General features: G+C 41.5%; 1 protein-coding gene across 3 annotated transcripts in view; it reads left to right on the forward strand.

The window, feature by feature from the left end:
* The window catches only part of STRIP1 (striatin interacting protein 1), a 614,942-nt gene that overhangs the window by 544,357 nt on the left and 44,810 nt on the right, over positions 1 to 25,775 (forward strand). For all 3 annotated transcript variants that reach the window (XM_073615854.1, XM_073615856.1, XM_073615855.1), the window contains 3 exons: positions 12,803 to 12,903; positions 12,984 to 13,050; positions 16,595 to 16,699. In XM_073615854.1, the coding sequence (XP_073471955.1) occupies positions 12,803 to 12,903; positions 12,984 to 13,050; positions 16,595 to 16,699 (273 nt within the window). The remainder of the gene's footprint in view (positions 1 to 12,802; positions 12,904 to 12,983; positions 13,051 to 16,594; positions 16,700 to 25,775) is intronic.

Consider the following 25,775-nt stretch of genomic DNA (forward strand, 5'->3'; position numbering starts at 1 on the left):
GCCACCATTAGTATCTATCCAGATCTTTCTAAAGATACTCTGGACCGCCGCAGAGCATTAAAACCGCTACTGGATAACTTACGATCTGACGGGATTACATACAGATGGGGTTTTCCTGCCTGCCTGATTGCTACAAAAAATGGTCGCTCCCATACATTAAGATTTCCTGAGGAACTTCCAACTTTTATGCAGGACCTACATCTCTCACCCATGGAACTTCCAGGCTGGCAGGATTCGATTCCAAAATTCTCATGTCCCATGGACTCTGTCTGGAAAAAGACCCCCTCAAAGAAGAGTCGCGCTTCTCTCCCAGGCTCTGCACAAACACAAGGCTAAAACATTTATTTTTTCACCCATATTATTGATAATAATATAAATCATTTTTTCTTTTTTTACAAAAAGGCCCTATTGGCTGAGTCCGGACCCGGTCTCTGTGTTTGCGTGTGCATATAGAATTTTTCTTTACTCTTTTCTGTACTCGTGCTTGCGAAGCCGGGGTGGACTCATTGGTAAAATGACCAATATTTGTTTTCCTTTATTATTATGTTGATTGTTGCATGTTTCCAATTGGTCTACATTTGCGATTTCTTGCAGGTTGCTTATTGTTTTTATTGATTCTGGTTCCATTTACATGGGTTTTCTTATTTCCGAATGGAATTCATTGCTCTCCTGTTAATGACGGGTTGTTAACATGTTTTTCTTCTACAGGCCGTGTGCTGTCGGGACACACTCCCCTCGCCACCTCCCCCCCATAGCGTAACACCACCCCCCCACCTCCTCCTGGGGATGGCGAGCGTGAATGGCCCCGAAGATATCCTATTTAATCCTTGTTTAAGGATTGGGATGGCCTTTCGCTCTCTCTCTCCCCAATGGGACCACTGCAGTTTTCTGCGTGATATTTTTTCATTTCCCACTAGTTCTCTGACCTACATGTATAATTATTGTATATGTTTGTCTTCTTCTTCTTCTCTTCTCCTTCTTTCCTACTATTCCTCTCTCTCCTCCCCCCCCCCTCTTCCCCCTCTCTGCTGGTATGCTTGGCAAGACAAACTGAAAATATCCATGCTCTTTTTAAATGGCTAAGGTAAAGATTGTATCCTACAATGTTAGGGGTCTTAATGTTGCTGCTAAACGACATCAATTATATCGTGAACTTAAACATGCTACATGTTCCATTGCATTTCTCCAAGAAACGCACTTAACCCACACAACACCTGTTAAACTTACCTCACCTAACTTTCCGCAGTGGTACTATAGTCTGTCAGACACCAATAAGTCCAAAGGTGTAGCTATTGGTTTCTGCAAAGGTTTGTCTTTCAGACTTTCTGACATGCTTGCAGATGATTATGGTCGCTTCCTTTTTCTTAAGGGATTCATTGGAAATGTCCAATGCACGCTTGCAAATATCTATTGCCCGAACCATGACCAACCTACCTTCCTTTCCCAAATACTGACTAAGTTGTCACACTTTGCCACAGGACTCACTATTCTAGCGGGGGACTTAAACATGCCGTTAGACCCCACTATTGATACATCACAAAGCCGTTCTAATATCTCTTTCAAAAAACTGAAATTTGTGAAAAAACGGCTTCTTGATCATCAATTAATGGATGTTTGGCGCCTTCTTCATCCTAAGGAGAAGGATTTCTCACACTACTCCTCAACACACCAATCATACTCTAGAATAGATAATATATTCTTAGACCATTTCCATCTCCCCTTTTTACACTCTGCCCACATTGGTCTCACATCAATTTCAGATCATGCACCTGTGTCGATGACACTGACCATGCCCTCCCTACCCCGACGCACCACCAACTGGAGGCTTAACGATTCCCTTCTCACTAATGAAGCAGAGGTCTCTATGCTAGCCTCCCACTTATCGCAATATTTTAGAGACAACAAATCCTCTGATACCTCCCCCTCGGTCGTTTGGGAAGCTCATAAGGCTACCATTAGAGGTCGGCTCATTGAGCTTGGTGCACGGATAAAAAGAGAGCATGGTCAACAAATTAACCAGGTTCTACAACAGATAGAGGCTCTAGATAAGCAACATAAACTTTCTTTACATAATGAACACCTTAAATCCCTCACACTTAAACGTGAGGAATTGAAGTCCCTCCTTAATCTAGACACCAAGAGAAGATTCCAGCGTCTGTCGCAAAAATTTTACGAATGGGGGAACAAACCAAGTAGATTGCTAGCTAGATCACTAAAGACTAAACAGTCGCAATCATTCATCCCCAAGATTAAGCTTCCGTCAGGTGCATTGGCCCATGCAACCCCAGATATTGCTAAAGCATTTAGAGACTACTACGCGGACCTATATAATGTTAAAAATGACTTATCATCTCTCCCCTGTGAGGAGAGACGAAACCGTATGCTATCCTACTTGAGAGAGGCAAATCTTCCCAAATTACCCATATCTGTTCTAAAAGAATTAGAAGAAGACTTTTCGGTCGAGGAATTCCAGACAGCATTGAAGTCCTCCCCCTCTGGTAAAGCCCCTGGACCTGACGGATTCACGATATTATACTATAAAACATTTAGTGACATCCTGCTCCCTCGACTTTCTGAATATGCAAACTCAATCTCCCACTCTTCAGGCTTACGCCCAGAATCACTTTTGACCCATATCACAGTCATCCCTAAACCAGACAAGGACCCTACACTCTGTAATAGTTTTAGACCTATATCGTTAATAAACGTTGACATTAAATTATTTGCCAAAGTTATGGCAAACCGCCTACTTCCCCTTATACCAAATTGGATTTCGGCGGATCAGTCAGGTTTTATACCCGCCAGAGAAGCGAAAGATAACTCCCTTCGTGCAATTTCTCTGATTCAATACGTTCGACGGTGCTCCCAGCCCACCCTACTTCTCTCTACTGATGCAGAAAAAGCTTTCGATAGGGTGGACTGGGAGTACCTTAAGCTGACCTTACGCCATTTGGGGGTGGGTCCTAAAATGTTTCACCGTATTTCTTCTCTTTATGCTAACCCTTCGGCTCAGGTCAGGATTAACGGAACGTTGAGCGACCCCTTTATCCTACATAACGGAACCAGGCAGGGCTGTCCCCTCTCCCCTCTTTTATTTGCTATCACTCTAGAACCTTTTCTCGCCACAATCAGGAACAATATTAACATCAAAGGCATACAAATAGGCAACAGATCCCATAAATACGCGGCATATGCAGACGATGTACTATTTTTTATTCAACAACCTCGGATCTCGATTCCGAATCTGATGTCTGCATTCTCCACGTTTCAATCAATCTCTAACTTCAAAATAAATTTATCTAAATCCGAAATTTTAAACATTAACATCCCCAAGGCCGAGACTCTCTTCCTCAAACCCCTTTTTCCTTTTCGATGGGAATCAAACTGTTTGAAATACCTAGGTATTTACCTCACCCCTAATCTTCAATCCATTTTCCGATATAATTACATCCCCACGTTAAATAAAATTAGAACTGACCTACGAAAATGGTCTAACCTGTCACATACCTGGTTAGGGAAAGTTAATATAATTAAAATGAACATACTACCACGCATCCTCTTCCTCTTTCAAATGCTACCACTAGGTGTTCCGGTGGTTTTTTTTACTACTCTACAGTCCCTGGTCTCCCGCTTTATCTGGAAGGATAGACACCCTAGAATATCCAGGGGGTTATTGTCCCGCTCCAAATGCTCAGGTGGTTTGGCACTTCCTAATTTTAAAGCCTATTTCCAAGCAACGGTACTGGCCAGACTAGCTGAATGGAAATATGCCCTTGGCAGGAAGCTATGGGTACAAATCGAATATCACCTGAGTGGAGTGGACCTTTCAATGGCTCCCTGGATACCCCGCTCCCACAGGAACCTCGCCCACACCACCTCGGCCCTTACCATTTCTTCTTTGGATATATGGGACGCACTACACAAAAAACATTCCTGGAATTATGACTCCCCTTTGCTACCTCTTCTCAATCACACATACTTTTTGCCAGGCCTTTTGGACCCAGGTTTTAAGACATGGAGGTCAGGGGATCCCCTCTTATTACATCACGTTCTAAATGGCAATACACTTAAACCCTTAACTTCAATCCTCACCCCTAAACCAGCCACGTTCCTAGATAAATGGAGATACCACCAATTACAACACTTCCTAAGCTCCCTTTCTAATCCACTTAGGGGTATTAGCGATTTAAACGAAATAGAAGTAATATTCCTTCCAAAAGACCCCCCTCTACATTGCATTTCTATATTCTATAAAGCTCTTATTACACTTCAAAACCCAGACCCCCCTTCCTACCTGACTAAATGGGAAATAGACCTTGGTCTCTCCCTGACTGACAACCAAAAAGATAGGATCCTCCAACTTGCTCACACCTCGTCCATGGCCTCAAGAATGACAGAGGTCAACTATAAACTGCTCACCAGGTGGCATTACACCCCAGTTCGCCTACACCAAATGTTCCCCGCCAGTTCCCCATTGTGCTGGAGGAACTGTGGGAACAAAGCTACTCACGCACACATATGGTGGTTCTGCCCATTGATTAAACCATATTGGGAAAATATTCGCACTCTGATTGCTCAGATAGCGGATGTTCAAATACCAAATGATCCATGGGCTATTCTGTTTCATATCACAAAAACTCCCATAAAGGCGTACAAACACTCAATCATTCCTCATCTACTAAACACTGCCAAAGCCTTAATCCCCACATTGTGGGGCCAACCAATTATTCCCTCTATGAAGGCCTGGCTACAAATGATTGACAATGTATACCTTATGGAGAGTATCACCCACAATATTAGAGGGACCTCCCAGAAACATTCTTTAACCTGGGAACCCTGGAAAAAATTTCAGACTACTGCCACATATATAAACCTCTTGCTCTAACTCCTCAACCCAAATACTTTAGCATAGCCATTAAACACCCACCCATGATAATCCTCCCCTCTGCTCAATACATGGTCTAGCATGCCAGCAACCTCCTACCCTCTCCCCTTCCCACTTTCAACTCTTTCTTTTCTATCCTCTCCCTCTTTATCACTATCTTGTCTCGATGTATACTTATGTTAAACTAAAGCAATATTTTCTATTTTAATTCCACTTAAAGTATGATGATCACCTAGCTCACACTTCTTTATCCAAATCAGCTGCTTAGTTGACTTATTGTAACTTCTTATGCGCACCTGATAAAACTAACTAAGTAGTGAACTATACGAATACTATAACCTATGCTGTTAAAATAATGGAAGATTTGTGTTATAACTGTTACAACTGTATACATGATATATTTTCTTTAATAAAAACTTATTAAACAAAAAAAAAAAGGGGTCTTAGGTAAATTGCACTCTAGCATTTTGCTCTGTACACCCCAAATTATTAGGTTACTTGGACTTTGGGGTTTATTTACCAAAGGCAAATCCACTTTGCACTACAAGTGCAGTTGCTGGAGATCCGAGGGGGACATGCAAGGAAAATAAAAAAAACAGCATCTTTGCTTCAACATGATTGGATGATAAAATCAGTGCTTCCCCTCAGATTTACAGCGAGTACACTTGTATTGCAGTGTGGATTTGCCTTTAATAAACCCCACAATACCTAATAATGTGGGGTGTACACAACAAAGTGCTAGAGTGCAATTTGCCTAATGGGGACACTAGTTAGATTGACCTGTGTGTCCCCAAGGAAAGACATTGGTAGGGTTTTACCCTCGCTTCCTGTTTGGCTATGTGACAGGAAATGAAGCCAATTTTAAGAAAAAGGACACAAAGCCCAACCTAAAAAAGACAAGCAGGGGTTCTAACACTCACTTGATTTTGCTCAAATGACAACAATTAGAATAGGATTGTCTGGAGCTCGATTTTAGCTCAGAGCTCTAAATCAGTGGTTCTCAACCCTGTCCTCAAGTACTCCCAACAGGCCATGATTGCAGGTTTTCCTTCATCTTGGCCAGGTGCTTTAAATCAGTCAATGGCTTTGTATTTTGGGCAGCTATTTTAGCTAAGATAAATTCCCAAAACATGTCCTGTAGGGGGTACTTGAGGACTGAGGCTGAGAACCACTGTGCTAAAATGGAAAATGTAATACCTACTGCTCTGTAATTTTCCTTTCCTGGTGACTATCCATGGCAGCATACACACAATCCATGCATATGCTACCATGAAGGCAACAGGAAGGTAGCTTGTAGACAAATCACAATTTTTTTGTTTTGTCATGCCAATCAGCCTAGTTAACCTGCAGCTGGGAAATCTGTGGCATGAAAAGTAACAAAACACATAAAACATAAAAATTTGCTACAAATTTTATTGGTCAACAAAACAGGACTTGGAAAAGAGCAAGGAAAGCAAAAAACACATGTATGTTAATTTGAGACACTAACAGAATATGGTTTTTGAGGTCTGATCATTTTGCATTGGAATCTAACGGGAGTTAAAAGGACTGCGCCCACAAATGGATATCTATTAAGGATTTAAACATTAGTCACAACATCTTGAGAAAGATTTTGCAAAATAATGCAGCACAGACAAATCAAAGTGAACAAACGACTAACATTGACATCAAAAATATTTCAGGGGAAAGTATCCCCCACCCAAAAAATACAATAAACCAAAGTAAAAAAAAACTTGCTCGAAAACACATCTGTTTTGCAAAGACATAACAAACTAAATACAAAGAGAAAATACATGTGTTACAAACTCGATAAGGACACCCAAATGTACTCTCTTGCCGGCTCCACACACACAGAATCTTGCATCTTTTCAGGGCAAGGTAAAGAATGCTGTCTGCATGAAACACACAAAATGCAAGTTCACCCAGTGTAGAGACTGAACTTCAAAGGGGGTACACCTGTTAAGGATGTCCTTAAATTACTAACCCAAAAAACACAGTCTCTGAGCATAACCCAGAAACATCCAAGTGCTGTTCACACACAAAAAGCACAAAAAAAGAAAACAAAGTCCCTGAGCATGCCCAGACCAACCCAAATGCAGCTAGCACAAAATAAGCCACCCCCCTGTCCAAAATTAACCACTTGCCGACCAGCTACCGCAGTTGTATTGCGGCAGAATGGCACGGCTGGGCGAAACAACATTATGTAACGTCACTTCGCCCTTTGGCCACTAGGGGGCACGCGTGTCCCCCTCTCACCCCCCAAGCCAATGCGAGTGCCCGGCGGTCTCGATCACCGCTGGGCTCCCGCGATTTCCGCTGAGACACAGAGAACTGGGAACTGTGTGTGTAAACACACAGTTTCCGGTTCTCTGAGGGGAGAAGTGACAGATGGTCTGTTCATACAGAGTATGAACAGCGATCTGTTATCTTCCCTGCACAGTCCCCATCCCTCTTCAGTTAGAACACACACTAGGGAACACATTAATCCTTTCACTGCCCCCTAGTGTTAACCTCTTCACGGCCAGTGACATTTTTACAGTAATCAATGCATTGCGTTTTTTTCAAAATTGTCGCTTTTTTTTGTTTATAGCGCAAAAAATAAAAACCGCAGAGGCGATCAAATACCACCAAAAGAAAGCTCTATTTGTGGAAAAAAAAGGACGTCAATTTTGTTTTGGTGCAACGTCGCACGACAGCGTAATTGTCAGTTAAAGCGACGCAGTGTAGAATCGCAAATAGTGCTCTGGTCAGGAAGGGGGTAAAATCTGGGGCTGAAGCGGTTAAGCACATCATCCAGCACGTCCTTATTTAAGGTTAAGAAAAAAAGGTGGAAAAAAGTACTGAACTGCATCAAAAACGTATCATAAATGCACTGGAATGCATCAAAAACGCGCATTCAGAATAGCATCAGGAACGCATCTGGACTGCGTTTCTATGGAGTGAACTAGCCCTAAAGCTAGTAACTTGGGGGGGGGGGTTACTCTGCCTGTAAAGTGGTGCATCTGTAGTATGTATCCAAAGTGCTGCTTCAAAAATGTACTGCTTTAGAGAAAACTTACAAATTTACATTGCAGCTGCAAGATTTTAACCCAAAAAAAAAAAAAAAATAGCCTGCCCCCCCCCCAATACATACAAGGCCATTTGGGTCTGTAAAGGCTTAAAAAGAGAATCCCCGTGAAAAATACCACCCCAAAATAAAAAAATATTGTGCCCCTCCCACACACTAACAAACCCCTAGCCAAACACATAGCAAGCCAGTCCATGAAAGGGGGGTGTATGCTTGGGGGCAGGAGGGGCTCGGGCACCCCAAAAGTTTACCACCTTGTTCTCATATTCAGGGGGACAAGGGCCTCTTCCACACAACCCTAGGCTGGGGTTGTGGGGGGCTGCAGACAGGGGGCTTTACAGATTGTGGAAAGCCCCTTTTAAACTAGTGGGTACAAGGTGCTTTGTGGTTGGTATTGGGCTGAGCCCAACATGCCCCAAAGGAGCCAGCTATGTTGAGTGCATTTGGCCTTGTATAATTCGGGAGGGGGTTGGGCGATCGCTCTTCTCGCCCCTTTCCTACCTGGCCCTGTTGTATGCTCTGAAAAAAGATGTGGTTTGGATTGGTGAAGGCAGCTCACAGCCTTTTGAGAATAGAGTGGAGTGTGGAGTTCCCCTTTAAAAGCAAAAGCTAGCCCATGGAAATCAAAGGGGTTAGAAGGGGGAGACGAGCATTGGAGAATGGAGTGTGTGTCACGAATTCGCACGCCCACGGTGACTAACTAATCGTGACGCGCGTTCCGTGACCGGGGATATGAGGAACTAAGGGAATAAGGGGGAACTTATACTGCGCATGTAAGACTGGCTGCGGTACTTTCACAGCCTGCACTACCTTTGGCCACCACTAGAGGGAGACTCCACTCCAATCCAGCTAGCTGACCACACACAGGCAGATACAAATCTTACATGCAATCTGGTGCACTCTAAGGGTTGGGGAGCAGTCTAGCAATTACTATACACTTCTAGGGTTCCTCCAGCTATCCTGCAAGCTTGAACCCCGGTGTTAATCACTCTTCCCACTGTCCCCACACCCACACACCAGACACAATAAACGATAGCCTGCCACCACCCAACAGTTTGTCCGCAGACTGGTCTGCTGAGCCACCACACACACACAGATCTCTGTCTGGAAGATCTGTTAGCTTACAATCTGCATGCAATCTGCCAACACACAGTGCAATTGCATACCGATTGGTACGTAACCTAAACCGAGTACTTAGGCACTAAAATACAACAACCTCTCCTGTGTACTAAGCTAGGACTCATATCTCTGAAGTCACTTATTATTTTATCATTTAATATCCCGAAAGTGGGCAGTGCATATAAGATATACAAAGAAAAAGGATTTACCAAAAAAGATAAAAAAAATGCAGAAAGACACACAATTGGCAATTTGCTATGAAAATAAAAAGGGATAAAAACAGAAATAAACTTTACCCAAGTCTATTTGTTAGTAGAAGCATACTGGAACATGTGGGAACTCCCCAGTTTCGAACTGGCTTCGTGGAAGAACAATGTCCATATCTCAGGCTACCCAATTTATTGAAATATGGATGTGGGCTGGACTTTAGCCCTTGGCCAATGAACCCTGGGGGGTGTTTCTGTCTCAGCCCACAAATGTTTTGTGTTCTGAAACTACCAGAATCAAATTGGCCCGGAACGGCGCTGATTGCTGGGTCATGGATGGGATTTCCGATACCGGCGCATCGCAACAGTACCAATCACTGCCTGCCTGCCGCAATCAGGCGCCATATAACGGTTTTATGTGGTTCTCTAGGATTCCACCTCTGCTATACATACAGAGTTACATGTACACCTAACCCATCAGGTGTACGATCAAAAGGAATTATTTTCATCTCTCTGCCGTTAATATTTTAGCTTTTATGAGAGATAAAATAGGTTCCTTAGATCTCTTGATATTAATCAAAGCTTACAGACTGTCCGGAGCCTTGTGAATGCCCCCTGCAGATCCGTGTGGCCAAGATGACTAGCACTTTTCTTTGAGCCTCAGGAAGGTGGCAATCTATGTTTACTCTAATGGGAACTTTTATTGGCATCTAGGTGTCACTTCGATCCTAGAAAAAAACTGTCTCTGTCCTTTTCAAATGCTAATGAAAGAACATATGTGCATGACTGACATAGAATACTATATTTTTAATAACCCAGAATTAAACTACATCTACAATTACACTACTTCTACAGATCACACCACATCTTGTTAAGGCAAAACTATCCTACGCTTATATTTTCGTCACAGTGTGGAGTTCCCCTTTAACCACTGAAGGACCAGCCTCGTTTTGGAATTTAGGTATTTACATATTTAAAACAGTTTTTTTTTGCTAGAAAATTACTTAGAACCCCCAAACATTATATATTGTTTTTTTCTAACACCCTAGAGAATAAAATGGCGGTCAGTGCAATACTTTTTTTTACACCGTATTTGCGCAGCGGTCTTACAAGCGTGCTTTTTTTGGAAAAAATTCACTTTTTTGAATACAAAAATAAGACAACAGTAAAGTTAGCCCAATTTTTTTTTATATTGTGAAAGATAATGTTACGCCGAGTAAAGTGATACCCAACATGTCACACTTCAAAATTGCGCCCGCTCGTGGAATGGCGTCAAACTTTTACCCTCAAAAATCTCCATAGACGACGTTTAAAAAATTGTACAGGTTGCATGTTTTGCGTTACAGAGGAGGTCTAGGGCTAGAATTATTGCTCTTGCTCTAACGATTGTGGCGATACCTCACATGTGTGGTTTGACCACCGTTTTTATATGCGGGCGCTACTCACATATGCGTTCGCTTCTGCGCGCGAGTTTGTCAGGACGGGTTTTTTTTAAATTTTATTGTATTTTTATTATTTATTTTACATTATTTTATTTTTACACTGTTTAAAAAAAAAAAAAAAGTTGTGTCACTTTTATTCCTATTACAAGGAATGTAAACATCCCTTGTAATAAAAAAAAGCGTGACAGGACCTCTTAAATATGAGATCTGGAGTCAAAAAGACCTCAGATCTCATATTTACACTAAAATGCAATAAAAAAAAAAAAAGTCATTTAAAAAAATGACATTGAAAAAAATGTGCCTTTAAGACGTATGGGCAGAAGTGATGTTTTGACGTCGCTTCCGCCCAGCAGTGTCATGGAGACGAGTGGGCGCCATCTTAGCCTCACTCGTCTCCAGGCACAGCACTGAGAAGGACGCGATCGCCTCTGCCGCTACCGATGGCTCTGGTAAGCGGTGGAGGGAACCGGAATGCGGCGGTAGGGGGGCCCTCTCCCGCCACCGATAAAAGTGATGTCGTGGCGAATCTGCCACAGGGACCACTTTTCTCTGAAAGCCGCCTGCCGCACGAAAACGGGGATACCGGCGTTATGCAAGCTAGCTGCTGCCATAACAACGATATCCGCTGGCAAACTTTGGACGTACATCGGCATGTGGCGGTCGGCAAGTGGTTAAAAGCAAAAGTGAGCCCATGGAAATCCAAGGGGTTGGGGGGCCGACAAGAGCATTGGAGAATGGAGTGTGGAATTCCCCTTTAAAAGCAAAAGCTAGCCCATGGAAATCATATACATTAGAGGGGGAAGGTTAAATGACCTTTTAGGAGGAGCGAGAGCCTTTTTACATAATTTTAACAAGGTGCATGTCACATGTTGGCAACGTAACATGCTAACATGACCTATGTGCAAATATCCTTAAAAAAATACATAAAGGTGAACCAGTGTAAAAAAAAAAAATTGTCAGGTTTAGAGGTGCGCCCGTTCAACCCACGCAATTGCATTTGTGTTGCTTGACATTTACGCATTTACATTTGCCACGCAGTGAACAAACACATTTGAACGCGCGCAAGAGCCGCTTGCGCATGCGCAGTGCTTAAATTGATCTCATGCAGTTCTAAACGTACTTGCAGGCACAGCAGTCATTCTCGGAAATTGTTACTTTATTATTCTATTTGGGCATATTTGTTACTTGGGAAGTTGTTACTAAAATTCCTCACATCACCCCACATCACCCCATGATATTGGCACCTCCATCTTCTGTTAATATTGAATTGAAGATGCAGTGCGCCATGTCCATAGTGGCGCACGGATTGCATTCTCCTATGCGCCGAGATCGCTATAGTAAATGGGGATTAGCGCTCTGTTACCGGCACAAACGTTTAGTAAATATGAAAATGTGCATTTCATAAATCAGCCCACATGTCTCGCATAGATTTGGCTTTTGCCTCAGACACCACGCTTCCTCTTGTCTATGATGTGTGTTATTTACCTAGGGGCGTAACTGATCATGCACCTCTCTCTTTGTGGGCCTTCTCCTTCTGAATTTATAAGCGTCTCCACAATGGAAGCACATGCATTAAATGGATAGATGAGGGGCAGGTGGGCCTGGAGGCAGCCCAATCCCCCTTAAATATAAACTGACCTTTGAGCTTAGGAAGAGATCGAAAGTGTTTCATAAAATTTGGGACAAGTGGCTTGCGAGTCCGCTGACTTTGGCCTCGGTATGATTATATTCACAATTGCTGTGCACTCTGGTTCGACAAATGGTACGTCTGCTTATATTGTATCATATGTGTGACCTTGTTCCAGTTAATAACAATATGAGACATATGAGCTGGTTTAAGCCAATTTTATTATTTGGTTTTTGTACACTGATTTTTTTTCTGTAAAAAGTGTTTTGTTTTTTTTGTTTGTTTGTTTTTTTTTTTTTTGCGACTTTCTAAACTCAATAAATATATCTTTAAAAAAAAATCGACTTCAATTCCCCTATAATAGTTTATGGTGATGGCTTGTTTGGTTATTTTTCTTCAGAACTGAAAAATGCTGCTGTCCTTTCTTACATATGTTTTTTCCTGATCTTTTTCTAGATGGAGTACATGGCCCAGCACCTGGTCTTTGCAAATTGTATTCCCTTGATTTTAAAGTTTTTTAATCAAAATATCATGTCTTACATCACAGCCAAAAACAGGTAATAGAGCAGAGAATTGTGCGTAAAATGCATTTGTCTATAATATATATTCAATTCTCGCTATAATTCTGTTTCTGTAGTATTTCAGTCCTAGATTACCCATACTGTGTGGTCCATGAACTTCCTGAGTTAACAGCAGAGAGTCTGGTAAATATTTTTACTTCATACTAAAGGAGCTGTTCACACTATTCTGCTCTTGAGCTTCAGTTTTGGTGCAGCACGGGGTGGTATGGTATGCATTTTATCGCATTACACAGCTCCCTTCTTTTTGTTTGAACTTTATGTGAAGTGCACAAAGTAACACCTGATTTATCCAGTTGAGTACTGCAAGTGCGCTGACATGCAGGGCCAAACGAAGAGATGCGATATTTATGGAAATATGTTTCATAATATTGCACAGCTTTGGGACGCAGAGAAACCCAGCATTCTGGTCTGAACAAGACACATTGAAAACTATGTACCTGCTTTTTTCATAGGGAAAGATGCAGGTAACTGCATATAGTGTGAACAGGCCCTGAGTGATTAAAATGCTTGTTTTTTAATATTATTATTATACAGGATTTATATAGCGCGGACAGTTTACGCAGCGCTTTACAACATTAGGGCAGACAATACAAGTACAATACAATTCAACACAGGTGGAATCAGAGGGCCCTGCTCGTTAGAGCTTACAATCTAGGAGGGAGGGTCAAGTTATACAAAAGAGTAATAGCTGTGGGGGATGAGCTAATGGAGAAAATAGTCCAGTTGTTAGATGGAGGCAGGATAGGCTTCTCTGAAGAGGAAAGTTTTCAGGGATCGCCTAAAGGTGGATAAATTTGGAGACAGTCTGACAGATTGGGGTAGCGAATTCCAGAGGAAGGGCGAGGCTCGAGAGAAGTCCTGGAGGCGGATATGGGAGGAGGTGATGAGGGAGCTAGAGAGCAGAAGATCTTGGGAGGAACGGAGGTGGCGATTAGGTTGGTATTTTGAGACTAGGCTAGTGATGTAGCTGGCGGCAGAGTTGTGGATGGCTTTGTAACTTATTGTTAGTATTTTGAATTTAATTCGTTAGGTGAGTGGTAGCCAGTGGAGGGATTGGCAGAGAGGGGTAGCAGACACTGAGCGGTTTGTAAGGTGGATGAGTCTGGCAGCAGCATTCATGATGGACTAAGGGGGGATAGTCTATTTAAAGGTAAGCCATTGAGGAGGGAGTTGCAGTAGTCGAGGCGAGAGATAACCAGGGAGTGAATCAGGAGCTTTGTGATTTCATTGGTTAGAAAGGGACGTAGTTTAGAGATGTTGCGGAGGTTGAGGCGGCAAGCTTTGGAAAGTGATTGGATGTGGGGCCGAAAGGAGAGTTCAGAGTCCAGGATAACACCTAGCACCCTGACATGTGGGGACGGGTGGATGGTTTTGCCATTGCTCTTGACAGGGGAAGTGGCACGTGGGGGAGGAAATATTAGCTCGGTTTTGGCCAAGTTGAGTTTGAGGAAGTGGTGTGACATCCATACAGATATGTCGGTTAGTAAGTTAGTGATACGTGAGGAGACTGATGGAGTGAGTTGAGGGGTGGAGAGATAGATTTGTGTGTCGTCAGCATAGAAATGATATTGAAAGCCATGAGAGGCTATCAGCTGACCCAGGGAAGAGGTGTAGATTGAAAATAAGAGGTCCGAGAACAGAACCTTGGGGGACCCAATAAACCCTTATGTTGAAAAGTGTTAACCTTGTCCCTAAAGCTCTTAATGCAAGCTATAAATGAACCAGCCTCTTGAAGGGCGCTACTGTTGTAGAGTAAGACTCTTGAGCAGACCTGTCTGTGGTGGCAGTGTATGTGGCAGACGCTTATTCTAAAATTATAATTGGTATTGCTAAAATTACGAGTCTCCCCCGGCTCGGTCTTTTAAACGGGGTGGTGGCAGTTCAAGGGTTAATTGTGTAATTAGCCCAGTGACAATCACTCTCAGGCTGCTTGCACCTAAATTGTGGTCCCGCAAGCTGGAAAATCTTTGTGCTGGGCGCAGTTGAGAGTGGCATTGTTACGTAAGTGACAGCGTGGTGTGAGGTTGGCCAGTCCTTCGTTGCAAGTTAGCGAGGAGGGCAGGGATCTGACACCCGCGTTCGTCACATATCGTCACCAATATGTGACGAATGCGGGTGTCAAATCCCTGCCCTCCTCGCTAACTTGCAACGAAGGACCGGCCAACCTCACACCAGGCTGTCACTTACATAACAATGCCACTCTCAGCTGCGCCCAGCACAAAGATTTTCCAGCTTGCGGGACCACCATCTAGGTGCGAGCAGCCTGAGAGTGATTGTCACTGGGCTAATTACACAATTAACCCTTTAACTGCCACCACCCCCGTTTAAAAGACCGAGCCGGGGGAGACTCGTAATTTTAGCAATACTAGGGCTGCAACTAACGATTATTTTCATAATCGATTAGTTGGCCGATTATTGTTTCGATTAATCGATTAATCGGTTAATAACCTTTAAAAAAAAAAAGTGTGGTGTATAATTTAGTTAATATGTAAAGTTTAAAAAAAAGGCAATTTATTCTTAAATATCTCTATGCAGTGGTAAATATAAACAACTATATGGTTAGGGAGCAAAATATTGAATCCACTCTGAGAATAACAGACAGAAGAGATATACTGTATATACACTATTAGAGGAGATATACTGTATACACTATTAGAAGAGAAATACTGTTTTTTGGCCAATTTGTTGTTGGGCAGATTAAAAAATATAAATTGCTGCAAAAACACATTACATGCTTTTCTGCAGCTTCTCCATTGAAGTATATTGAACCTAAAAAGCACCGTTTTGCGTTAAAAAAAAAAAAAAAAAGTCCCTGACCCTTTCCAAATACGCATTGGCTGAAAAAAAGCATATATGTGAACGTGTCCCATAGGAAACCATGTTAAATGAGGTGTAGTGTGTTTCTGCAAAAAGCAACAAAAAACACATAGATGTGAACCAGGTCTAAGACGTTTAGTAACATAGTGGTGTTAAAAGAAACTAAAATGAGCCCTTTATAGTACAAAAAAAAGCAAATAATCGCTACTGTAAGGGGTTCATTTTTTTACTGTAGAACGGTGAAAGTAATATTTACAGTAGCGATTATTTGCTCTTTTTGTACTATAAAGGGCTCATTTTATTTTTTTAACCCCATTATGTTACTGGCCGATTAATCGATTATGAAAATAGTAATCAATTAAATTCATAATCGATTAGTTGTCAATTAATCGATTAGTTGTTTCAGCCCTAAGCATTACCAATTATTATTTTAAAATAAGCGTCTGCCACACACACTGCCACCACAGACAGGTCTGCTCAGAGTCTTACTCTATAACAGCAGCGCCCTTCAAGAGGCAGGTTCATTTATAGCTTGCATTAAGAGCTTTAGAGACAAGGTTAACACTTTTCAACATAAGGGTTTATTATGAAAAGGTCAAAGTTGATGCAAATAAAACAGAAAAAAGATGTTTCAAAAGATAAAGACAATATACAGCCACAAAGCAATAAGGTAGAATTGGGAAGAAAGAATACTTGCAATTAATGTCTGAGGGTTGATCAGAGTTCGATCGATGAGCTAGGTAATCTGTTCTCAACTTGGCAGATGTTTCTTCTTGGATGGTAAAAGGAGAACCCTTGTTTATACTTACAGTACTGTAACTTATGTTTTCCAATTACAATATCTATACAGGAAGCTGGAGATAATAATCGATTCTGCTGGCGAAATTTGTTTTCATGCATAAATCTTCTCCGTATCTTAAACAAACTGACCAAGTGGAAACACTCCAGGACCATGGTTAGTAGGTCATACATAGTAGATTTAAATGTCTTTTTATATACTTTTTTTAATCGTTTCCTGTCTGCTTTGTTCATTTAAATTGTCTTAAGTGCAGCTTGTAGGCTAATATTTCCTGCCAATACTAGCTGCCTGACCATCATGGTAGTGATTTGACTTCAACACTTTTCAGTCTGCCGCCTGGTTTTGTGTGTGGTAGGATAAGTGAACAGCATAAAAATTATTTAGAGGCTTCAAATTTTATACATTTTGCATTACTCCACACTCCCCTGTGTGGATCTCAAAATGATGGTTTAAAATACTGGACGACTCTGGGAAAAATGTCAAACCATATTCAAACACAAAATATTCCATTTTTTTTAAGAAGAAGAATATCGTTTAGCAGTGCCAAACCCATGGCTATAAATCTTTGTGGTCCTACTGCAACATTTACAGGATGGATTGACACCAGGATGGTAGTAGGTTCAAATCACACTATGATTATGATTATTGTGTCTCTTTTTGACCGCCTTACAAACAAGTGGCTGAGCCGTGGTTTTACCACCCCCTGTCTGCCCACCAGAACTATAAAATAACAGTTGGACTGGCATGTTCACATGTCACAATGCTTTTGCAGCTGCAGCATTTTAAACTTTGGGTGTAGAGTTTGAGAAGTGGCATCACTCTCTTACTAAGTTCATTAAGACCCCTCCACAACCATGTGCAGCACTTCATTGTGGCACAATAGTGTGGCGTTAGAGGGTTAAATGTAGGCATCGAGGAGGAAATATAATGCTTTCTCATTGCCTGTCAAATGCCCTCTGAAAAGCAAATTGAATGCTGATGGTTCTTCAGAGGGCACCACACTCCGCCGTGAGTGAAACTGTTGTCCTGGCCTTAGAAAGAAACTTAGCGATAGTGTCAGACACTCTACTATATCACTGTAACAAAAGGTGTGGAATACGAAGTACCTCCTTAATTACAAAGACTACCATACATGGAAAATAGTCCCCTGTGGAATAACCACAAGCTAATATAGGTGCAAAAAAAAAAGTTAAATTAGAGGGGTCGAATGTATTTATTTTTTGTCTTTTTAGACAATATTTATGAATGCTACTAGAAGAATTTTTATTTTAAAGAAAAAACTTCATTAGTATCTCTACAGCCTAGACATGGCCAGCAAACAAAATCACCCATTCGATAATAGGTAACGTACATTGCCACAATTATTCAGTACTGTCTCATTTCTGAAATTCACCTTGCTTTACGGTTGCCAGTTGTGATTAGTATCCCCCAAACTGTAGCTAGTGATAGGCACAAGATGTTTGGCCTATATCTGAGGAACATTGTAGCCCACAATTCTTTTTTGTTTACCCCTAGTGTCTTTATCAACTTCCCAGAGCTATAGGTATTATTTATCATCCATTTTTTTGTAATTCTTTATAAGTCAGAAACTTTTTACCAGCCACAGTGGATAACAGAACAATAGAAGGCAGGGGAGAAGAAATCTTCTGAATATTACAACTTTCCATCTTACACACAGCATTTCAAACAAGATACAGAAATAAACAGGCTGCAGGTCACTTCCACTGACCCATGAGGGTCCTTTAATATGAGAATGAAACCATACATGGAAAAAGAAAAGGAAAGCATACCTTAATTCAATCAAAACTGTTGCGCTACAATCCAAACATAGCTCAGACCACTGTTGGTGACTCTGCTATTGCAAGGGCCATCTGAAACCTGATGAGTGCACGACCATTATGTAATGCTAACAAAAGAGGGAATGGGCGAGGATGGCGAGAGGAAGTGTCTAAGCTCTCTGAGCTCCTGCTGAGGTTCCGTTACAGATGGGTCCTGATCAGAGTAATCAGCAATCGGGGTGAGAGGATGTGCTTGAGCTCTCCCTGAGATCTCTCTGAGTGCCGAAGCTTTGCCATAGATAGTCACGATCTGAGCAGTAATGCCGACCCGCTCATCAACCCGATCGACAACCTCCTGTTCCAAGGAGAGCAAACATTCAGGGAGAGATGTGGCTGGAAAGTACACGATCTCCGGGCCAATTACAAGGTACCTGGCTGTGGAAGGAGTCGGTTCTTGTGAAGGACACAAGCATACCAAATGGCTGCATATACCCCACGCCAATCGGTCAAGCCACTCTACCTTCCCGCCAGCTGCCTCCACCCATCAGGAGATACGGGACTTGCTTTCTGGATCTGATTTTCCAGACGGTCCTGCTGCACAGAGCCCAGGTATGTCATTAATGCAGGAGTTTAAACAAGAGCTGGCAGGTATGTTCCAAAGCTTAGAGAGGTCAGTTAAAAAGGATTTAAACGCTGTCAGAACAAATCTCTCTCATGTCCTTAGCCGAGTAGAGGAAATAGGAGCTCCAGGAGCAGGTGACACAAATGGCAGTAGTGAATAGAGCATTGACATACAAAGTTGAAGACCTAGGAAATAGGAATAGAAGGAATAATTTATGCATGCGAGGTATTCCTGAGGCTATCAGTAATGAAGACCTGCCTATTAAGATAAAGGAAATATTTAATACTATTTTGGAGCAAGAGGATACTAACCAAATTCATTTTGATCAGCTACATAGAATACGGAGACCTCCAAATCTTTCAATCGACCAGCCTCGTGACTTCATTTGCAGGTAACATTATTTCGATGAAAAAAATATAATTTTACAAAAATTGCGAGGATTATCAACAGTTGATATTGAAGGCACTCCAATTAAGATTTTTTCAGAGATCTCAAGGGAAACCCTGGATTGCAGGCAAATCTTGCGCCCTCTTTTAGATAAATTAAATGCCGTAGGGGCGACGTATCGATGGGGGTTTCCCTCCTGCTTAACAGCTATAACAGCTACCAGAGACGGCCACTCATCAACTCTCAGATTTCCCGAGGACTTTGCCCAAATTCTGTTCAGATTTGAAATTGGATCAAATGGTTTTTCCAGGCTGGTCAGAAAGCATACATAAATATTTAACCTCTCCGGATTCAGCTTGGAGAAAAACACCAACTAAGAAGCCGCGTGAAGGTGTATTGGGATCATCATAAAAGAAAATTGGGTGAGATCTACTCGGTACTGATAAAACAACAGTTTAAAGAAGATATACAGAAGATAGACAGACAGATCAATAATTAAAGAGTAAGGGGATGAGAAAAAGAAAAAAAAAATTTTTGTGACAATGGTGGTCCATGATTTAGACCTGAGATTGATCAAAAAATGTATGCTTGTTTTTTTTGGGTTTTTTTATTGAAGCAAAACAGAGAATAAACATGTAAGGCACATGTAACACGTTAGACAGTTATGTTTAAAAAATGAAAAAAGGTCTGGACTTTGAATGAGGTGTAGGACATGTAGGTCCAATGCCTCCATCCCTAATATAAGGAGAAAACAAGGGTTTTTTTTTTTTTTCTTTAAATGAAGCATGCAAAAAGGAAGCAAATACGCACTGTGTGTCTGTAAAATGTTTATTCCATATAACAATACAGATAAGGTAAATACACAATGCAAGTATAAAAATATACATATATAAGTACTGTAAGTTCATATATGTACAAATGGTATCATGGCATGGAGGTACAGATGGCAAATTCCCAATACTGACATCAGAGTTCACATGATGTAGGAACCCAAGAAATGATTTATAAATTTACGACATTGTCAGATATAATTAATGGCTAGGTAGATAATGTTCCAAGATATAGTATAGCTGTGGCATTAATGGGGCTATATATATATATATATATATATATATATATATATATATATATATATATATATACACACACACACAGTGGGGACCTAAAGTATTCAGACCCCCTTAAATTTTTCACTCTTTGTTATATTGCAGCCATTTGCTAAAATCATTTAAGTTCATTTTTTTCCTCATTAATGTACACACCGCACCCCATATTGACAGAAAAACACAGAATTGTTGACATTTTTGCAGATTTATTAAAAAAGATAAACTGAAATATCACATGGTTCTATGTATTCAGACCCTTTGCGGTGACACTCATATGTTTAACTCAGGTGCTGTCCATTTCTTCTGATCATCCTTGAGATGGTTCTACCCCTTCATTTGAGTCCAACTGTGTTTGATTATACTGATTGGACTTGATTAGGAAAGCCTCACACCTGTCTATATAAGACCTTACAGCTCACAGTGCATGTCAGAGCAAATGAGACTCATGAGGTCAAAGGAACTGCCTGAAGAGCTCAGAGACAGAATTGTGGCAAGGCACAGATCTGGCCAAGGTTACAAAAAATTTTCTGCTGCACTTAAGGTTCCTAGGAGCACAGTGGCCTCCATAACCCTTAAATGGAAGACGTTTGGGATGACCAGAACCCTTTCTAGAGCTGGCCGTCTGGCCAAACTGAGCTATCGGGGGAGAAGAGCCTTGGTGAGAGAGGTAAAGAAGAACCCAAAGATCACCGTGGCTGAGCTCCAGAGATGCAGTCGGGAGATGGGAGTAAGTTGTAGAAAGTCAACCATCACTGCAGCCCTCCACCAGTCGAGGCTTTATGGCAGAGTGGCCCGACAGAAGCCTCTCCTCAGTGCAAGACACATGAAAGCCTGCATGGAGTTTGCTAAAAAAAACACCTGAAGGACTCCAAGATGGTGAGAAATAAGATTCTTTGGTCTGACGAGACCAAGATAGAACTTTCTGGCCTTAATTCTAAGCGGTATGTGTGGAGAAAACAGGCACTGCTCATCACCTGTCCAATTCAGTCCCAACAGTGAAGCATGGTGGTGGCAGCAGCATGCCGTGGGGGTGTTTTTCAGCTGCAGGGACAGGACAACTGGTTGTAATCAAGGGAAAGATGAATGCGGCCAAGTGCAGGGATATCCTGGACAAAAACCTTCTTCAGAGTGCTCAAGACCTCAGACTGGGCCGAAGGTTTACCTTCCAACAAGACAATGACCCTAAGCACACAGCTAAAATAACGAAGGACTGACTTCACAACAACTCTGTGACTGTTCTTGAATGGCCCAGCCAGAGCCCTGACTTAAACCTAATTGAGCATCTCTGGAGAGACCTAAAAATGGCTGTCCACCAACGTTTACCATCCAACCTGACAGAACTGGAGAGGATCTGCAAGGAGGAATGGCAGAGGATCCCCAAATCAAGGTGTGAAAAACTTGTTGCTTCTTTCCCAAAAAGACTCATGGCTGTATTAGATCAAAAGGGTGCTTTAATACTGAGCAAAGGGTCTGAATACTTAGGATTGTGATATTTCAGTTTTACTTTTTTAACCACTTCGCGCCCGCGCTATAGCCGAAAGACGGCTACAGCGCAGACGCCAATTGCCGGGAGGGCGTCCCTGGATGTCCTCCTGGTTACTTCCCCTCTGTGCGCCGCTGCAGGCGCGCATCAGGGAAGTTCTATGTTGGCCGTGTCCCTTGGACACAGCCAATCACAGATCGTGCGAAATGGCCAATCACAGCGGCCATTTAGCACTCGATCGGCATGTCCAATGTGAGGTGATCTCATATGTAAACATATGAAATCATCTCTCATCACCGGCTCTCCCTCCTCACACAGAGACAGCGTGTGAGGAGGGAGAGCGAACGACTGCAGCGGTGAGTGTGCACACACAAAAAAAATGGAAAATTCAGTGCCCACAGTTCCTCAGTGCCATCTGTCATGCCACCTGTTCCCAGTGCCATCTGTCCCCAGTGCCACCTGCCAGTGCTACCTGTCAGTGCCATCTGTCCCCAGTGCCACGTGTCATCAGTGCCATCTGTCAGTGTCATCTGTGCCACATCAGTGTCACGTGTCATCTGTGCCACATCAGTGTCACGTGTCATCAGTGCCACATCAGTGTCACGTGTCATCAGTGCCACATATTAGTGCCATCTGTCATCAGTGCCACATATTAGTGCCATCTGTCATCAGTGCCACGTATTAGTGGCATCTGTCATCAGTGCCACATCAGCGTCACGTGTCATCAGTGCCACATATTAGTGCCATTTGTCATCAGTGTCACATGTCATTAGTGCCATCTGTCATCAGTGCTGTGTATTAGTGCCATCTGTCATCAGTGCCACGTGCCAACAGTGCCACGTATCAGTGCCAGATCAGTGTCACATGTCATTGTCCTGGTGCTCCAGGGCCTTCAAAAGTGTAATAGGTAGTCAACATGTTAGATATGTAATTTATGCTCCTAGAACACGTGATGGTGCTTCCCTGCATTTTGGGCCTCTCTATGTGGTCAGGCTGTGAAAAAGTCCCATACATGTGGTTTCGTAATATTCAGGAGGAGTAGCAGAATGTATTTTGGGGTGTTTGTGGTATACAAAACAGGGGTCATTTGGGGTTATTTGTACTTTCCTGGATTGTTAGGGTCGCAAGACATGAGATAGGCCACCAGTACATCAGATGTGATGAGTTTTTTATGATTTGCACCACAGCTTGTAGACTCTCTAACTTTCACAAAGACCAAATAATATCCACTAATTTGGGTTATTTTTACCAAAGATATGTAGCAGTATAAATTGTGGCCAAAATTTATGAAGAAAAATTAATAATTTGCAAAATTTTATCACAGAAACTAAGAAAAATGCGTTATTTTTTCAAAATTTTCGCTCTTTTCATTTATAGCACAAAAAATCAGAGGTGATCAAATACCACCAAAAGAAAGCTCTATTTGTATGAAAAAAAGGACAAAAAATTAATTTGGGTGCAGTGTTGCATGACTGAGTAATTGTCATTTAAAGTGTGAGAGCACTGAAAGCTGAAAATTGGTCTGGGCAGGAGGGGGGTTTAAGTACAAAGTAGGTAAGTGGTTAATAAATCTGCAAAAATGTCAACAATTCTGTGTTTTTCTGTCAATATGGGGTGCTGTGTGTACACTAATGACGAAAAAAATGAACTTAAATGATTTTAGCAAATGGCTGCAATATAACAAAGAGTGAAAAATTTAAGGGGGTCTGAATACTTTCCGTCCCCACTGTATATACTGTAGGTGTAATGAATCACAGTCTGACTAGAAAAACGTATAAGGGAAGGGGGACAAAGAGGTATATAATTGTCCACTCATGCTTACAAACAACAATCGTGGCTGTGGCATGTGGTGGTAGGCACAGGGTGAATTGGGGACATCGTATTTTTGTATACTTGCATTGTGTATTTACCCTATCTGTATTGTTATATGGAATAAACATTTTACAGACGAATGTATTAATGTGAAGAGACAATCCTATTCAATTAATGTAATGATTGCCAACCTAATACTTGAAATATGTGATGCAACACGTCAATATGCTCAATAAAAAACTTGTTTTAAAAAAAAAAAAAAAAAAAAACATTTTACAGACATTTTACAGTATTTGCTTCCTTTTTGCATGCTTCATTTAAAGTACCAAAAAAACCCTTGTTTTCTTGTTAGACAGTTATGTATCAAAGCAAATGGGTTACAAAATGTAGGAAAAGACAAAATACACTTGTAAGGTAAAACAGGATTACCGTATATGATTTCCGTTTCTCTTTGATTTACATCTTGTAGTGGATGGATCATAATTGAGAAAGATAAACAACCCTATAGAGGTAATAGCAATAATATGCATTTTATTATTTTTTGTTCATTGTCTACTTATATAGGGTGCTATTAGTGTCTATGAAGAGGGAGGGAGTAGAACTTAGGAAAAAAAAAGTGGGAGAGGGAAGTTGGGTAGGAAGGGGAAGGGAATCAGAAAATATATATAAAAAAAAAGGTGAAAGAGAGGGGAAAAGGGGGGAAGGGAAGCCTGCGATTTATTTGGTGATCTGTTTATTTGTAGTTAAAGGGTATGAGTTTGTTTGCATAAGGTCTGCATGTCTTTCCCCTTCTTTTTTTTTTTTGCATGCTATCTTATTTTAATCTTCGGAGAGACACACCCCTCTCACTCCCATTTTAACAACATGTCCCTGTGTTTATTCGGGGCTTTTCCCTATCCCACATTGTGGTTTGAGAGATCGAGGTCCTGGATGAAGACGAAGCCTTTATGGGCATGCCTGGGTACCTCAGTCATCCAACCCCAACAGGACCCACAGCTAGTCTTAGTGTGGAGTAGCCGTGTTTTAATACGTTCGTACAGTTCGTATTATATTTCAATCTCGTCCCCTCCCCCACCCCCCTTTATTTTTTCTGCTATTGGCCCATACCGAGGGTGATCTATCGGTATTTCTATGGCATCATTTAGACTGACTTCATATAATGTCAGGGGTTTAAATACATCAGGTAAATTTCACCAACTTTTTAGGGAAATGGAACTGGGTAAGGGAGTGCCATAGTGTTTTTACAGGAAACACATTTAACACAATCAACCTCAACTAAACTTTATTCACCCCGGTACCCCACTTGGTATTAGTCTTTCAGATATAAAAAAGCAAAGGGTGTTGCTATTTGAATGGGAATATTTCCTTTAAGTTAGAACAAATGATATCTGATGACCATAGGGGATATTTGCTTCTCATAGGTACAATAGAAGGATATCCCTGCACATTGGTTAATGTGTATTGTCCAAATATACATCAACCAACATTCCTTTCACAGGTATTAACTAAATTAAGCGACTTTGCTACGAGGCTTGTTATAATAGCAGGAGATATTAATATGCCGCTTGATCCCGTAATGGATACGTTTCATGGTCTTACCTATATCCCTTGTAAGCGTCTAGCATACATTAGAAAAGATTTGCATGAGGTGCAACTTATCGATGTCTGGCGGGTTCTCCACCCAAAGACAAGGGATTATTCATATTCTTCCAAAACTCATGACTCATATTCTAAGATAGATAACATTTTTATAGATCATTATCACCTCCCGATGTTACAATCCGCCTCTATAGGTGCTGTTTCCTTTTCAGATCATGCTCCTGTCTCCATATGTTAAAATTTTCCAAGTGTACCTAAGTGGCAGTATAATTGGAAGCTTAATGATTTGCTCCTTTCCGACCCAGTAGATGGTCGATACAGTGGGGGAAATAAGTATTTGATCCCCTGCAGATTTTGTAAGGTTGCCCACTTACAAAGAAATGAATGGTCTAATTTTTATCATAAGTGTATTTTATATGATTGAGACAGAGAACACTGAAGATGT

Source organism: Aquarana catesbeiana, linkage group LG02, assembly GCF_042186555.1.
Source record: "Aquarana catesbeiana isolate 2022-GZ linkage group LG02, ASM4218655v1, whole genome shotgun sequence".
NCBI lineage: Eukaryota > Metazoa > Chordata > Amphibia > Anura > Ranidae > Aquarana > Aquarana catesbeiana.